At 39.0% G+C, this 14414-nt stretch overlaps 1 protein-coding gene across 2 annotated transcripts in view; it reads right to left on the bottom strand.

The window, feature by feature from the left end:
• CPQ (carboxypeptidase Q) overlaps positions 1–14414 on the bottom strand; it is a 154285-nt gene that overhangs the window by 39796 nt on the left and 100075 nt on the right. For both annotated transcript variants that reach the window (XM_068672312.1, XM_068672311.1), the window contains exon 6: positions 3445–3536. In XM_068672312.1, coding sequence (XP_068528413.1) covers positions 3445–3536 — 92 coding nt within the window. The remainder of the gene's footprint in view (positions 1–3444; positions 3537–14414) is intronic.

Below are 14414 nucleotides of genomic sequence, written 5' to 3'. Positions count from 1 at the left end.
GAAGTCTCCATCAAGGCAAGACTCTTCATTACATATATTTCCTTCTCCCCTCATGAAGCCAACATAAGACTAAATGTGTGAAATACTTAAAGCCCTACTGGAGGGCACTCAGGTGCTGTTGTTGAAGGGTGTAGGAGAGTCTGTACAGAATAGATGCAATGGGAATCCCTCCAGGATTATTAAACCACCTTCCTGTTTCTTCCATGCAACTTGGAAAGGAAAGTGGCAGTTCCAATATTTCCTATTTTTATAGTTATTTATATTGTCTATACATTCAAGCCCTTCTCAGCAACCAGGTCACACAAATAAGCACTGGGCAAAGAAATGTCTTAGATGTAGTGTTGTACACCAAGATCTGGATCCTTTTATTTCATTACTCTTCATCATGGTAGGGAGTCTTTACTGTAAAGGAAAATCAGGCTATTTCCAGACTAGGATTAAATCTAAGTACTGGCCACCACTTAAAAGCAGTGAGCGCATTGATGGGTGTTCTCTTTGGGAGCGAAGATGCTGGTGATTCCCCTGGGAGGCTTCTATCCCCCAGTCAAAACCAAGCAGGGTCTGTGGGATGTACTGGTGGGTGACGGGTACCCCAGCACTAACGGAGGCACTGGCACTGCTGGATGGTATCTGGCTCTCAGCTCTTGGAAGTGTCTTGGAAAAATCATACCAAGGGAGCAATAGATGAGGACTGTGAGAGTCTCTGCAGAAAAAATATTTTATAAAACAAAAAAAAGGGTTGCATTAGTAATTTACATGGCTGAGCTTACTCTAACTGCAGTTGGGTAAATATGCTTTTCCTAAGCATCTGTTCACTGAATGCTGTCGGAAACAGGAGACAGGGTTGGACTGTGCTTTGGTCAACCCAACATGGCAGCTATTTCTTTCTGATAAAGCTCTCAACATCTGATCCAGCCTATGACTCGTTTTAAAAACCAGACACTGCAATACTGGGCTCTACAGAAACACTTGAGAGTGATACAAATAATGCAATTACGCAGGGATATGAGTTAATTATCTGCACCATAGTAAAATCACCATGTTGCTGCTATCTGTTATTTCTGCAGTAACTTATTCCTTGTACAACAGTGGCAACCTACTATGACAGATGAGGAAGAAAGACCTGAAATTAAATTGAAAGAAAAAAAAACAAATAAGCTACAAAAGTAAGAGCATTTGTACTTGTCCAGTACTATATTGTCTTCATTTCTTCTCCTCTGCCACATTTCCACTGACACAAGGACGTAATTTACAATGTCAAGGAAATCCATGTCTGTCTGTGCTGAATTACAGCATTCATATTTCTACTTGTTTGTAGTGAACTAAAGTCATAATAAGCCCAGCCAGGCAGATGAGTCATACGGCCCATCTTTCATTTAACAAGGCATCTTTAAATACCACTCTTACTTAACTTGTACTCATTAACATCAAGAAGTGATGTTTTGTGCCATACTACCCTAATTGCCAGAAATTCGCACAAGTGAATCATTAAAAGGTTAAGATATTTTTCATGCTAAATATAATGTACAGTATTAATCTGCTTTATTTTGTTATTATGAGTAATGCGATGTCCTAGAGTTGTATCAATTTATAATTATGCCAGATCACATGGCAGGGGGGAAACAAGAACAACAAACAACAGACGGATGTAATTTCTGCTTAAATTCTCCATGCAAATTACAAATTCATGTCAAGTTAGACTGTGGTTTCTTCACAAAGCACACCATCCAGATGGAATCACAACAGCACAGCAAAAATCGAGACACATCTTTGTCAGTTTAAAAGCAAAGTAACCAAATATCCTTCAAACAACACCCAGATCTGTTTTATATTTTCCTATTTGATCCTTCAGCCTACTTTTTGGTATTAATTCTGAATATAAATACTGGGGACAACACTGAAATACAGGATTTTTAGAAAAAGATGAGAAGTGGATAAGACAATTTCAGGTGTTGCTGACAATTCTAAGACCATAGGATGGAGCTGACTTTCCAAGACGGAAATGGGTGTTCTTCTCAAAAGCTGCAGAGGTGATACACTCCTCATGAGCAGCATGCACCAGTCACAAGACATCTGCTTTGTCCCTTCTAGCTCTTCTGAAATGCACTGCTGTAAATGAGAAGCATCTCTTTTCTTCGCTATGTATTTCAGAACATTTCATGCTAGTTTAATTCTGCTGAACACCAGAGTACCCATGGTAAATCCGGAGCCATTAATACTTGCTGAACTGCAATCTGGCACCTCCCTGAATGTGAAAAAGCAAACTCCTATGTTCCTCTTCCAAATGAGAGCGCTGAGCTATCTCTATAATGTGGAAGTATAAAGGAGAACACATTATGCATGGGTAGTTAAACGCAGTTCTTAGTAATGGTAAACAAGTTAGTGGGAAATAATTGACCATTCCTCAATTAGCCACAAAACCAAAACCACTGTGATGCTATCTCTGACCACTCTATTGAAGAAGAAAATTGATTTAGTCTTGTTCATCACAATGAGGTTGATTCAATGTGAAACTTTCATATATTTGTTCTGTTAGGCTGGTTACCACTAAAAATTTATTTTAGGAATTTATTGCTTTCTTCTAAGTCTGCTTGCCTACTATCGTACAGCAGGTGACTTCCTAAACACATTCTTAATCATCTTGTATCTTTGTCTCATATATACCAACCATCATCGAGAGTAAATACTACTACACTGGGGAACAGATTAAAATATAACTACTTAAGCTTAGTTATGCAGGTACAGTATAAATTTGCTGGGGAAAAAAATACATATTCCAAAGACTTAAAAAAGTTTTATGTAACTGTCCTTTATGTCTTGCTGTACTTTGAAAATGCCGTTGTTCACAGATGGATCAGATGTGATAATATACAACATTCTTACCCTGATATCCAGCCACAGAATTTGCCTCATCAGAAATCAAGCACTTAAAATATTCCAGATCCCATAAAATTAATAATTGACACAGAGTATTTTAGATTAGACACCATTAAAGTAAGTTAAGATTGCAAAGATTTTTCTTTGTATTATTTCATGTTTTACATTGTAAAATATTATGAGAAAATGCAATGAAGCAGAAATATGTAAGCCAAACAAAATTTATTTATATTACCAACACATGTGGAGCATTCCTCATTCATCCCCAGAAAGCTAGCTATGCTTGAAAGCTATGGCAGCTATCATCATGAAATAGCTGTTTCAGAAGTTTTGTGATAGAATATGTTAAGTCAAATGAAACGTGTATGTATGTACACGTCACATTATGTTAAATGTAAAATGAATTTTACATTTATGATAGAAGACAGAAAACATACTCTCAGGCAGATCTGGAATCACTATTTCCAGTCAGATATTAAACTGAACATTCTGACAAAAATAATGAGTAGATCACGAAACTATAGAAAAAAGGTACTGTCAAGCAAATCATCTGAAGACACTACCTACCTTGTGCAACTGGTAGTATTGCTCAGCACCTACTCCTCCTTGTTCTTCTCCTGTCCATAACACCATGCGCAGAGTTCTTTTTGGACGAAGTCCTAAAATATAATTTTAAATGTTTTTAGTACTAAGTATTTGCTTATTTGAGCATTTGTCTGCATTTGTCACCATTTCCCAATTGCAGAAAAGCCTGTTTCCATTCAGTCATGTCTAACTTCAACGAATGCAACCTACTTCTACTGTTGGTTTTGTTGTCTACAGTATTTGGGTTTGTTTTTGGGAAGGGCTGGGGTGCAAGGAGAGAGGCCATAAGAGAAAGGGGCAGTTTGTTGTTGTGCTGCTACCAGGCCTCTGATGCAGTAGCAGAGGAAGAGCAAATCTGGGGGACACAACGTAGGTGACCACAAAACATAACATAAAATAACTACCTTGGTAGGTTTCTGATACATATGCTGCCATCCTAATGGTCTGCAGTAAATAACGTGTGTATGCTTTCAGCAGATCCAAATGCAGTTTTCATGAGAATTATTATTTTTCTTGTCATGCTTAATTTATTACAATTAATTGGAAATGAACTACTTGATTTTTACGAGAAATGCTTCCCCTTTCCAGGAACTGAGAGGCACTAGAGTATTATTATTTTTTTTAATCAGACCAATGAAAAGAGACAATCTGTACTCTGGAATCTGAAATACAACTGCCTGCTGAATGTATGCAAAGCTTTTTAAAACACAGCAAACACAAGGCCACTCTGTGTTTTGTTACAATAGCTCAGTAAGAAAGATAAGTTCTCAGATACATTTTGAAACCGTGTCTGCTATGGCAGAAGCAAACAGATAGACGTTGTTGCCCTTTATTTATTTGATTGATTGTACTCATAAACAAATACATCTGAGACATCAAATCTGAGAGCACTGAAGAGCAAGCAGAGAAGAATAAACAGTGCTTTCTGTACAGTGTAAAGCTAATTATGTTTCAGCAAAAATAACCTCCTCTAAACTATTAGAAAGAAAATAAGCCAGATAGGAGAATATAGCAAACACTAAAGCATAAATGACCCCACACACTTCTGTGCTGAGGAGAAATAATATCAGTATCACTGTCAAAACTGAATTAATTTCCTAGCTGAAATGGATGAAGTCTACAAATAGACCTGACCTTCATTAATTTTTTCCCTCAACCCAAAGAAAATCAACCCAAAGAAAATCAACCAAAGGTTTCCTTCTAGAAATCACATTAGCAATCCTAATAACTGAAGACTGAGTGTAGAAGTTATATTCAGAATCTGAAAAACAAACAACACCTTGGCTCGTCCATTATTTCATAATGAAAGAAGCACAAAGAATAGTATCAAGGGATTAAAAAGTGTATTTTCTAAATGTTGACCTGCTGTCTGTAAACAGACAGGTCATCAGCTCTCATTACTTTAAAAACAGTTCTCCCCCTTCTTCCCCCCCTCCATCCCAGTGGATTTCCTGCTCTTCTCCTAAATCATTACAGCACAGGATTAGCCTCCTTCGCATTTCAAATCAGCCAGATGGCCAATGAGAGAAAATGAAGATACTAAAATAGTAATCATGTTGACGTGAGGAAGATTTTAGGCACAAAATAACCACAGATGTGTCAGTGGCTCCATTACAAGAGGTGGCTTGCTATTTGCAGCTTTAGCAGTGAACACAGGTGCCAGCAAAAGGCTGTTTGTCCTAGCACAAAACACAAAGCACTGAAGCCCAGCCTCCAGCCCACCACACCAAGGCTACCTAAGGGGCTTGGATAGGAGATGTTTGAGACAGGGGAGCAGCATCTTCTGCCTCCTTCCAGCCATGGGAAATGAAGTGCTGCTAGTCTGAAAATAAAGATGCTGCTGTCCAACAGGGAACTTGGATGTGCTCAGCCTGGTTGCTCTCTCTTGCTCTGCCAGAGCTCGGTAAGGTCTCAGCTCACTTACATGGAAGAATTTTGAGATCCATACGGCCCCTTTGTAGCTGGTCATTGCATCTTTCCACTAAAATGGATGGGAGAGAAAGCCCTGTTGAGCTTTGCAATTTCTGTGAGCAGATTCACCTGCGTGTTCTACTGAAATTAAATACGAAATACGAAAAGAAGAAGAAAAGAAGTCATAAAGTCTAGAGGCATTTATTTTAAAAACAAAACAAAGTATACAGAGGAAAATCTAATTTCCTCATTATCTTGAAGTGATAAGAGTTTATCTACCTGTTATTAAAAACACAGCTGTTCTGAGCAAAGTACATCAAATAAATCCAATATTCACAAGTAAAATTGCCAAGAATATTCTCAATGCATGCCTTTATTAAAAATATGAACTACTATACTTAAGCTACAACTTTTTCTTTTTTTTTTTTTTTTAATTAAAATTACCAATTTTGGATTGTTTCTCAAAATCCATTGGTTCATAAAGAACAAAACACTGCCACAAAATCTTGCAGATCACAGCCCAAATGCATACTGAAAAGACATGCTAAAATAACAGTTGGGCTAGGAAACTGTGTTCTGTGATGAGTGTCTCATGTAGAGGGGCGTGTAGCAAATTTTAAAATTAAGGAAAACTGTTTCAAAACAAAACAGTGCCTCCCCCTTTTGAAATATTATATATTCTAAAGCAGAAGACAGAAGATTTTTTTTCAACTTACCCAGAATATTTAAATACATAGATTGTTTTGGAAAAGTGCAGTAGGTTATAACTGTATTCACCGGTGCATCAGTGCAAGGAGCCTACTGTGCCCTTCCTGGGTCAATCAGATCTGAAATTAAGTAACTCAAGTGGAAGTTGCAGAGCTCAACAGCTACTCAAAAACACCCAAATCCTACAGCTTCCATCCTATTGCAGCATCCCAATAAAAAGAATAGCAGCGACTTTACAGGGGGATAAACTTCTAAAGGTGATAGTTGGTACTCAGATTATTCTTTCTAAACTCAAATAACTGAGACCAAAACCAACGCATCTATAGATCATCCTCCATCTACAGAATAATTTACAAATCTACATATTTCCAATATTTAAAAAAAATTAGGCAGTTTTTTTTTTTTTCTCTACATTACCCTTAACTGAGAAATGTAGTCATAGTATAGCACAAAGGTGTGTTTTACTGATCAGCCTCTGCACTCCTATGGCTTATCCCAAATGAAAGATATACTGTGGTGCACCTGGGCTCCCAAGTTAAAGGATGAAATGAAAACATTTATCCCAGGCTACTTCTGCATTATACACCCTCAGTGCTGCAGTAGCTGCTTGTGTGTTTTCACTGTCTCCAGGTGCTGTACTTCACGACTGCTTGACCACTTCAGTCATACTTTGATGCAGCTCTTATCGATTCGATATTCTGTTTCTTCTAAATTATGCTGAAGTGCTCAGACTTGCAGATGTCAGCAGCAAGCTTAGGTTAGCCAAAAAACGCAAATGCTTGAGAAAAAATGGATTTGTAATTGTACTAGAAAAGAGGTATTAACTAAGAAGTATGACGTCAACTGTCAGCTACAATAAAGTACTTTGCCAAAAGCCTTTCCTTCATACTTTACATAAGAGGTAATTACCAGCAAATGACATAGAAGTGCGTATATATGTGTGTGTACACATGTATACACATAAATACATGTGTATACACGTATATATATACACATTTTACATTAATTTTAAATCTAAAATGCGTATTTTCAAGGCATGATAGTGTTGATTTAATCCATGTAAGTTTGTACAACAATGGATGATCTCCCTGTGATAAGGTACTTACCAGGACAGTATGCAAAACTTTTAATTTTATATTTTACACATCTTGCTCCTGCTTGAGAGATTCCCACACAGCAAAATTGAAATGTATCATCTGGTATTAGCATATATAAATTATGATAATCTGTCACATATTATGTAAAAAATAAATAAATGTGCTCCACCCTCATGATAGCACATAAACCACGAGGGAGAACTTGAACTGTGTCTTTTTTAATCAAAATAAAGATCGGTATTGTAAATACTGAATTTCCTTTAGTAAATATTTTTCCACTTTATAAACCCAAATTCTTACTGATGGGGAGGATTAAGTATGAAGACACGGTGTTTTCTAAGAAGACAGTGTATGATAGCTGATCAGACTTCAAGAGAAGCCATCACGTTGTTGTAATACCGATCATCTTTTGAAAATATAGTGAAACAAAGGATTTTTTTACTCTGCAAACCAAGACGCTGGTATCACCCACAAAACAAATCAAATACCTGTTCAGCTTACAAGAGGCATATTAGCATGCTGCAAATGGATGTGCATTGTCCTAGAGTGCCTCAAGCTCAGCACCGCCAGCGGGTTGAGGAAAGGGATTGTCCTGCTTTGCTCTGCGCTGGTGCAGTCTCATCTTGGGCACTGTGTGCAGTTTTGGGAGTCACAATATAAGGACATAAAACTATTAGGGAGTGTCCAAAGGAGGGCTACAGAGATGGTGAAGGGTCTAGAAGGCAAGATGTGTGAGGAGTGGCTGAGGTCCCTTGGTTTGCTCAGCCCCGAGCAGAGCAGGCTGAGGGGAGGCCTCATGGCGGCCTGCAGCTCCCTCACGAGGGGAGCGGAGGGGCAGGCGCTGAGCTCTGCTCTCTGGGGACAGCGACAGGACCCGAGGGCACGGCATGGAGCTGGGACAGGGGAGGGTCAGGCTGGGGGTTAGGGAAAGGTTCTGCACCCAGAGGGTGGTCGGGCACTGGGACAGGCTCCCCGGTCATCACAGCACTGAGCCTGATGGAGATCAAGGAGTGTTCGGACAATGCTGTCAGACATAGGGTCTGATTTTTGGGGTTGTCCTGTGTGGAGCCAGGAGTTGGACTTGATGATCCTTGCGGGCCCTATATACTATGATTCTATGTGACAAACAGGTAAAACATTTTAACTTGCATTTATACAGTATTCAGTGATAAAATATACATCACGTGCTGCCAGCAGGATATGGCTGTACATAGGAAAGCAGGCTATGCCTGTATATGCATGCCTACACTATTTTTTGTTATTTTGAATTTCTAGAACCTATTCCTATTTCTTTGATATATGAGCTGCATTTATTTCCCACCCCTAATGAGTTTTAGGACAATTTGTAATAAGTTGCATTACCTGAAGAGAGGAGAAACTCTTCAGCGGTATAAGAATGGGACTGAAGCTCATCTGTATACAGTAAAAAGGAAAATGACTGCAACCCCCCCATGCCCTCTGGAACTATGAAAAACATTAGCTATTTTAGGGCTTTTCCAGTTTCACCCTCCTCAGACCACACATAAATGGCGTAACAAAGCCTTGAACTGAGCCACAAAGTAGAACAAATTGCACTACCAGCTCGCTCCCTTGGTCTCATACTGCTTAAAATGCTGATATATTTACTTCAGGAGCTTCTGTGGAGAGGTACATACAGATATATCACCCAAAAAACTGTCCCACTGCTGTATTTAACATCACGAACTATGTATTTTTCTGCATTATTATTGCCTGAAACTTCTTTAAAAGGGTATATATACAAAAAGGACTAAGATACACGACACAATGAACACAGCCAGTCTGAGTTTCCCCCATGCTATGCTTCCTGCTTTCGCCGTTCTCTCTTCTGCTATGTCTTCTTTGTTGCACAGTTAACATGGAAATTTCCCAAGCCTCTTGTGACTTTACTGGCAGTCTTCAGAAAAAAAAAAAAAAAAGCAAAAAAAAAAAAAAAAGCAAAAAAAAAGCAATTTCTGGTGCATATTTTAGGGTCAAATTGGCTGTATCAATACTCATTCTTAATTGCTCTGTTTTGCTTACAACACGCTAGCAGTCCCTTTATGCATCATTAAAATCCTCTCCAATCTAGCAATGCTCTGTTAATTTTTTTTTAATCTGGCCAAATATTCAGAGTCTTTTTCATTTTCTTTTAGATTTGATCTGCTAAAGTGTTTCAACCATTAACAGATTGGGAAACAGGCAATTTTCTGAAATTTCCAGAATCTCAGCAAATGCTTTATTTGCTGGTTTAATTAAACTGCTGGGCTTTGTGGCAAGTTACATATTTTAGCTCTCATTGCATTCTCATTACACTGCCTATTTTGTACACCACTGATACTTTTAGTTTTAATTTTCCTTGTTCCGGTCTAGACCTCAAGTGAACTATCAAATAAGGTCACTTTCACCAAGCCATGATAACTTTCTAAGCTGGTTTTCTTTCTAATGGATTGTACACAGTTTTGGTGTTGCAGTCTTATTTTCCATCGTATTTCCATGGTAGGAGTCCACACTCACTTTGCAGTTTTGGCCTTTGTTATATATGTAGCCTAAGGTCCCAAAAACTGAGAACACACAAATTCCTAACATTTGCTACCCATTCCTATTGCTTGTCTGAGAGGTCTGATAGCATTTGAAAAAAAAAGAAAAAAAAAAAAGACATGAATATTTGAATATTCCTAAGTATTTTAGAGACAATTACCTAATTTCTGTATTCTGTGCAATGGGTAAGACCTGTTTTAGAGAAAACTCTCTTCACCTTCTCATCCTGTTTCTCTGGCTAATTTCAAAGACTATACATAAAGCTATATTTTATAAAATGTAAGTGATAACGCAATTAATTTAGGATGACCAGACTTTTCTTCTGAATATGAAGAAGTTTTCATTTTAAAACAGAAGGATTTGTGTTTTCATTCTGTTATTGGAAAAAAATCTTCCATGATTAAGAGTGCTAATATCGCTCTTTGTGCTAAAAAGTGTTTTAGTTAGACATTGCATTACAAAATTCTAGTTAGGCATTTCATTAGAAAAGTTTTTTTCTTCAAAATTGAGTGAAAAACACTGATTTAACAGAGAAGATCTTAATGCTATCAGAGTTATAAGCTTTGAGAAGACAAAGCTCACTTACAAAAAATGTTAGTATTATGTAAACCATGATTATGATATATTTGTGATTCTCTAGTGAGCATAAAGAAGGGTAACAGCTTTTTGCTTGAGAATTTGCCTTTGTATTCTCATTAAAAAAAAAAAAAAAGTATAATGTAATTTACTTGATTTTTCTTTGTTGGTGTTGGTTGGACGGGATGCTGGCAAGTGAAAAAATCAACCGCCTTGAAGGTCTGCAGTAAAGAAATAGGAGGTCTCCCAGGCCTTGGAGAAAGCCAGGCTGTCCGCCATGTACATGGGAGGAGATGTGGAATCACAAGAAGAAAAAGACAGAAAATGGACAGGATACTGGAAAGTAGGAAACGAGACAAGACAGACAGTGCCTGGAGGTAAGGGCCAGTAGCTCCACCACAGCTGATGCTGGAGAAGGGCTCAGATGTTGTGCTCTGGGTAGGAGGAGGACACAACTGCCACAATCACAGAATGGGAGAAGCTTTTTGGACAGGCCTCTGAAAAGAGAGGACTGGAAACTGCAAGGCTTGAGGTAAGCAGGATATGTGGCAGGACTCATATCTAGGAAGCACTGGGTTTTACAGAGCTAGAGGAGCAGGCGAGCAGCATTAATTAAGTCTGGGATTAATCAAAGAATTATTTTTTTCTGTTTTTAGGAGAGTATAAGCTTATGACAGAATAGGAAGGGCAGATTTACAGAAGAATAAAGGTGGAGAATATGAGAAGTTTTAGGTAGATTTATTTTAAGAAAGTGATGTAATATCCAAGAGGAAATGTTAAGGAAGGAGCTGTATATACAAGACTGGAGGGGAAAGCTGCAAATGATTTGCAAGTCTAGTAACTAAAAATAACACATATTAAGCCTTCTAACAGGGAGATGGGGAGAAGAGGGTGCCACAGCCTGGAGCCCCACACATTGTGCTGCAATTGAGGCAGGTGGCAGAGCTCCTGCAGCAAGTGTTTGCCAAGTGTCTGCCTCAGAGCCACCAACCTGCATGGTTCATAAACAGCTTGGAAGAGGAGAAATGTGCTCTTCTGTACTTGGGGTTCCTGGGATTTTGAAACGAAGAACCAATTAGTGTAGTGTCATGAAGTCAATGTAAGTCATGTCTACAACAAATATTTTTAAAAAATCCACTATTTGCCTGTTTACCAGCAGAACAGGAAAGGAAAGCACTCTTCCATTCCCTGCTGCTGCCGCCATTTGCTCCACATCCCATTAAAAAGTCCACCCCGAAAATGAACCTTGTTCCTCTTTAGGAAAAAACTCCTTCCAGAAAGGTATCCAGAGATCTCATAAAATTCTTGTGGAGCTACAAAGGCAATGCAGGCCCCTCTCCCTCTCTGGTGTTACAAGCTGAAAACGTGTTTTGACCTTTTCTGTGTTGTGGCTCTACCTTCTGCTTCTGCTGTCCCTCTGTTTGTACTGGCAAAAGCCCAAATCTGCTACAGCGTCTACACTGTCCTCAGAGCTGATGATTCAGAAACTGCACCAACCACACTTGTCTTACCATATTGAAAATATAAACCTTAAAAATAAAACACAGAACAAAACAAGAAAACCTGACAGCAAGGACAAGATGACTCTGACTTCATCCAGAAAGGATTTCAGTATTGCACCATGCCAGCTGAGTTACAGATTTGGACAAAAAAAAAAAAAAACAAAAACACACAATAGCTTCTGTCACCTGGTTTTTAAGATTTTCATAGATAAATAATGCACATTTTTTAACTTGAATTTCCTGGCTAAATGACAGCTTGCAGAGTAGCAGCAGTACGCAGGACATAGGGCAACATGGTTAAGGAGGGCTGTAAGCCTAAATTTACTGCTCAATTAACAACTTTATGTGTCTGCAGTCACCCTCCTGCTATGTCAGCTCAGTATGGAAATTGAAGATTTAAGTATTTGCCAAATATGCGTTCAGCTGTTTGTTGAAATTAAAGTTTAAATGTAGTGGTAGTGTAATGGCATGCACATATTTCACATCAAGTACATTGAACAGATTTGCAAAACATGAAAGTCAGAATAGAACGTGCAACTTTGGGAAAGTGGAAAGAATGTAAGAACAAGGAGTTACTATCTGAGATATTTAATCAAAAAAAAAAAAAAAAAAGACCTACTATAAAAGCAGTCTTTTAATGATGTTTCACAACATATCTCCTAGACAGCAAACAACTACCCCACCAGAGCGACAGGAAATTCCAAAACACGTTCAACAAAAGTTTTATAAAGTAAGTTAAAATCGCAGTTATATGACTTCAATTAAACCAGCAGAAAGGAATGGCTCCAATATATTTTTTTTAATAAAATGTATCTTTAGTCCTCATATATTAGCCAGTGAATTTAGAATCGAGAAGTGTAACTTCATACAAAGACTACAGAGAACTGAACAGAAATCTGTCTTACGGTTTTTGAGTCACATTAGTCATGGGTATAACTCAGAGGAGAGTTAGAAGTTCTGTTTAAAATAAGTTTTAAGGTGGAAAAAAATGCCTAATCAACTCCTTATGAGTTACATAAAATATAATTCATGTCGCACCTTGAAATCCTTACGCTTGTTGTTTTAAAAACACTTTAGTTTTCTATGCCTTCATGCTAGGAAATAGAAATTTGGTTGTACCAGATCCATGCTTTCATCTACAGGGAAGTCAGCTCAGGAAACTCCCATTTCCTTCTAACACTGGCAAAGGGAGGAAGAGGGGGAAGCATGCACAGAACCTATCACCATAAATTTCCCCCTTTCTTGAGTGCGTACAGATCATGGTCTAGGAATGTAGGAAGGCCATGTAAAAGGTGTGATGGCTGGGATTAGATTTTGTCAGCAATACCCTTCCTTTATCAGGCTGCTGTAGCAGCAGTGGCATCGTGCACCCTGCCCTAGCCTGCAGAAGAGGAAAATGTGCCTGGTTCATCTATTTCACTCCTGGTATTCGCTGTCTCTGGCACTTCCCCATAGCAAATATTTTTATATGGAAGAACCAGGATTCCCAGAAGCTCTCGGAGGCCCAGTCCTAGCAGGAGACTTCCTGGTCTCATGGGCCATGCAGACATGACGGGACATGAGCTCAGTGCACAGGAGACAACACCAGAAGCAGGGAAAGGTTTACTCTGTGCCACAAACCATCATTATAGCTGTCTGAAATGCAGGTGCCTTTCAAGAAGTCTCTACCAGCTACTGCAACACGGGCAGGATCTTAGATAGTGATAACTCCCAATGCCTTACATGTTTCTGTTCAAGTAGCTGAGGGGAAAAAGGGTACATTTGTGACTTGGCAAATTCACAGCACAGTCAATGGATTTCTTCTGAGGATGCACCAGGTAAAGACACAGACTGGGCAGCAGTGGGTGGGCATGGGCACATCTGGGCTTTGGAGAACAACACGAGCTGGCTAGCAAAGGAGTGTTGAGACCCAAACACAGCCATGTAAAGGCAGAAAGCACATTTCTGAATAAGGGGAGAGAGCCTCTGCATAAATGCTGCTGAAAGAAACTCCGAATGTGATCAAAAGACTGTTTGATTCCTCCCCTGTTAGCAGAGGTGAGACTGAAAATCAGCTAGACTGTAGTGTCAAGTAGCAGCTCCAATCAATGGGAAAAAAACAAACAAGCTGAAATTTGGCTCCAGCTGTTTCAATTAAAAACAGACACAACAGATACAATATCTGAAATTTTTCAGAAGAAAGCAGTGAAATTCATCAATTAAAATCAACTGCATCTCTAACTCCAGTGGGCTCTCTGCTGCATTTAAGGGGCATAAAATGTTACGCTTGGAAACCACCACATGATCTCCTGCTAAATGCTTTTCACCATTACTCTCGTTTTTCAGTTGCCCAAGCTTCCATTTAAGGATAAAAGTCCCGTGTTTGTATTGCTGGAGGAGAAGGTGGCTTTGCCAGAGAGCTTCACCCACATGTTCCCCAGGAAGGGCACCTGTGGCTTCAGGTGGGAATTGCCTACCTGGGCCAAGCGATGCAGGAGCACAGGAGCAAAGATTAGGAACAAAGAGAAAGCAATGGCTAGAGCTCTGAAATCACTGGATACACGCCACCTGCTTCCTGCTCAAAAATACCATCAGCAAGTATTAGTTCTGAGCAAGACCACCATGGCAACAGAAGGCTTGA

This window comes from Anas acuta, chromosome 2, assembly GCF_963932015.1.
Source record: "Anas acuta chromosome 2, bAnaAcu1.1, whole genome shotgun sequence".
NCBI classification, from domain to species: domain Eukaryota; kingdom Metazoa; phylum Chordata; class Aves; order Anseriformes; family Anatidae; genus Anas; species Anas acuta.
The sequence above is the reverse complement of the archived record's forward strand: the minus strand, read 5'-3'. Positions and strand labels throughout refer to the sequence as shown.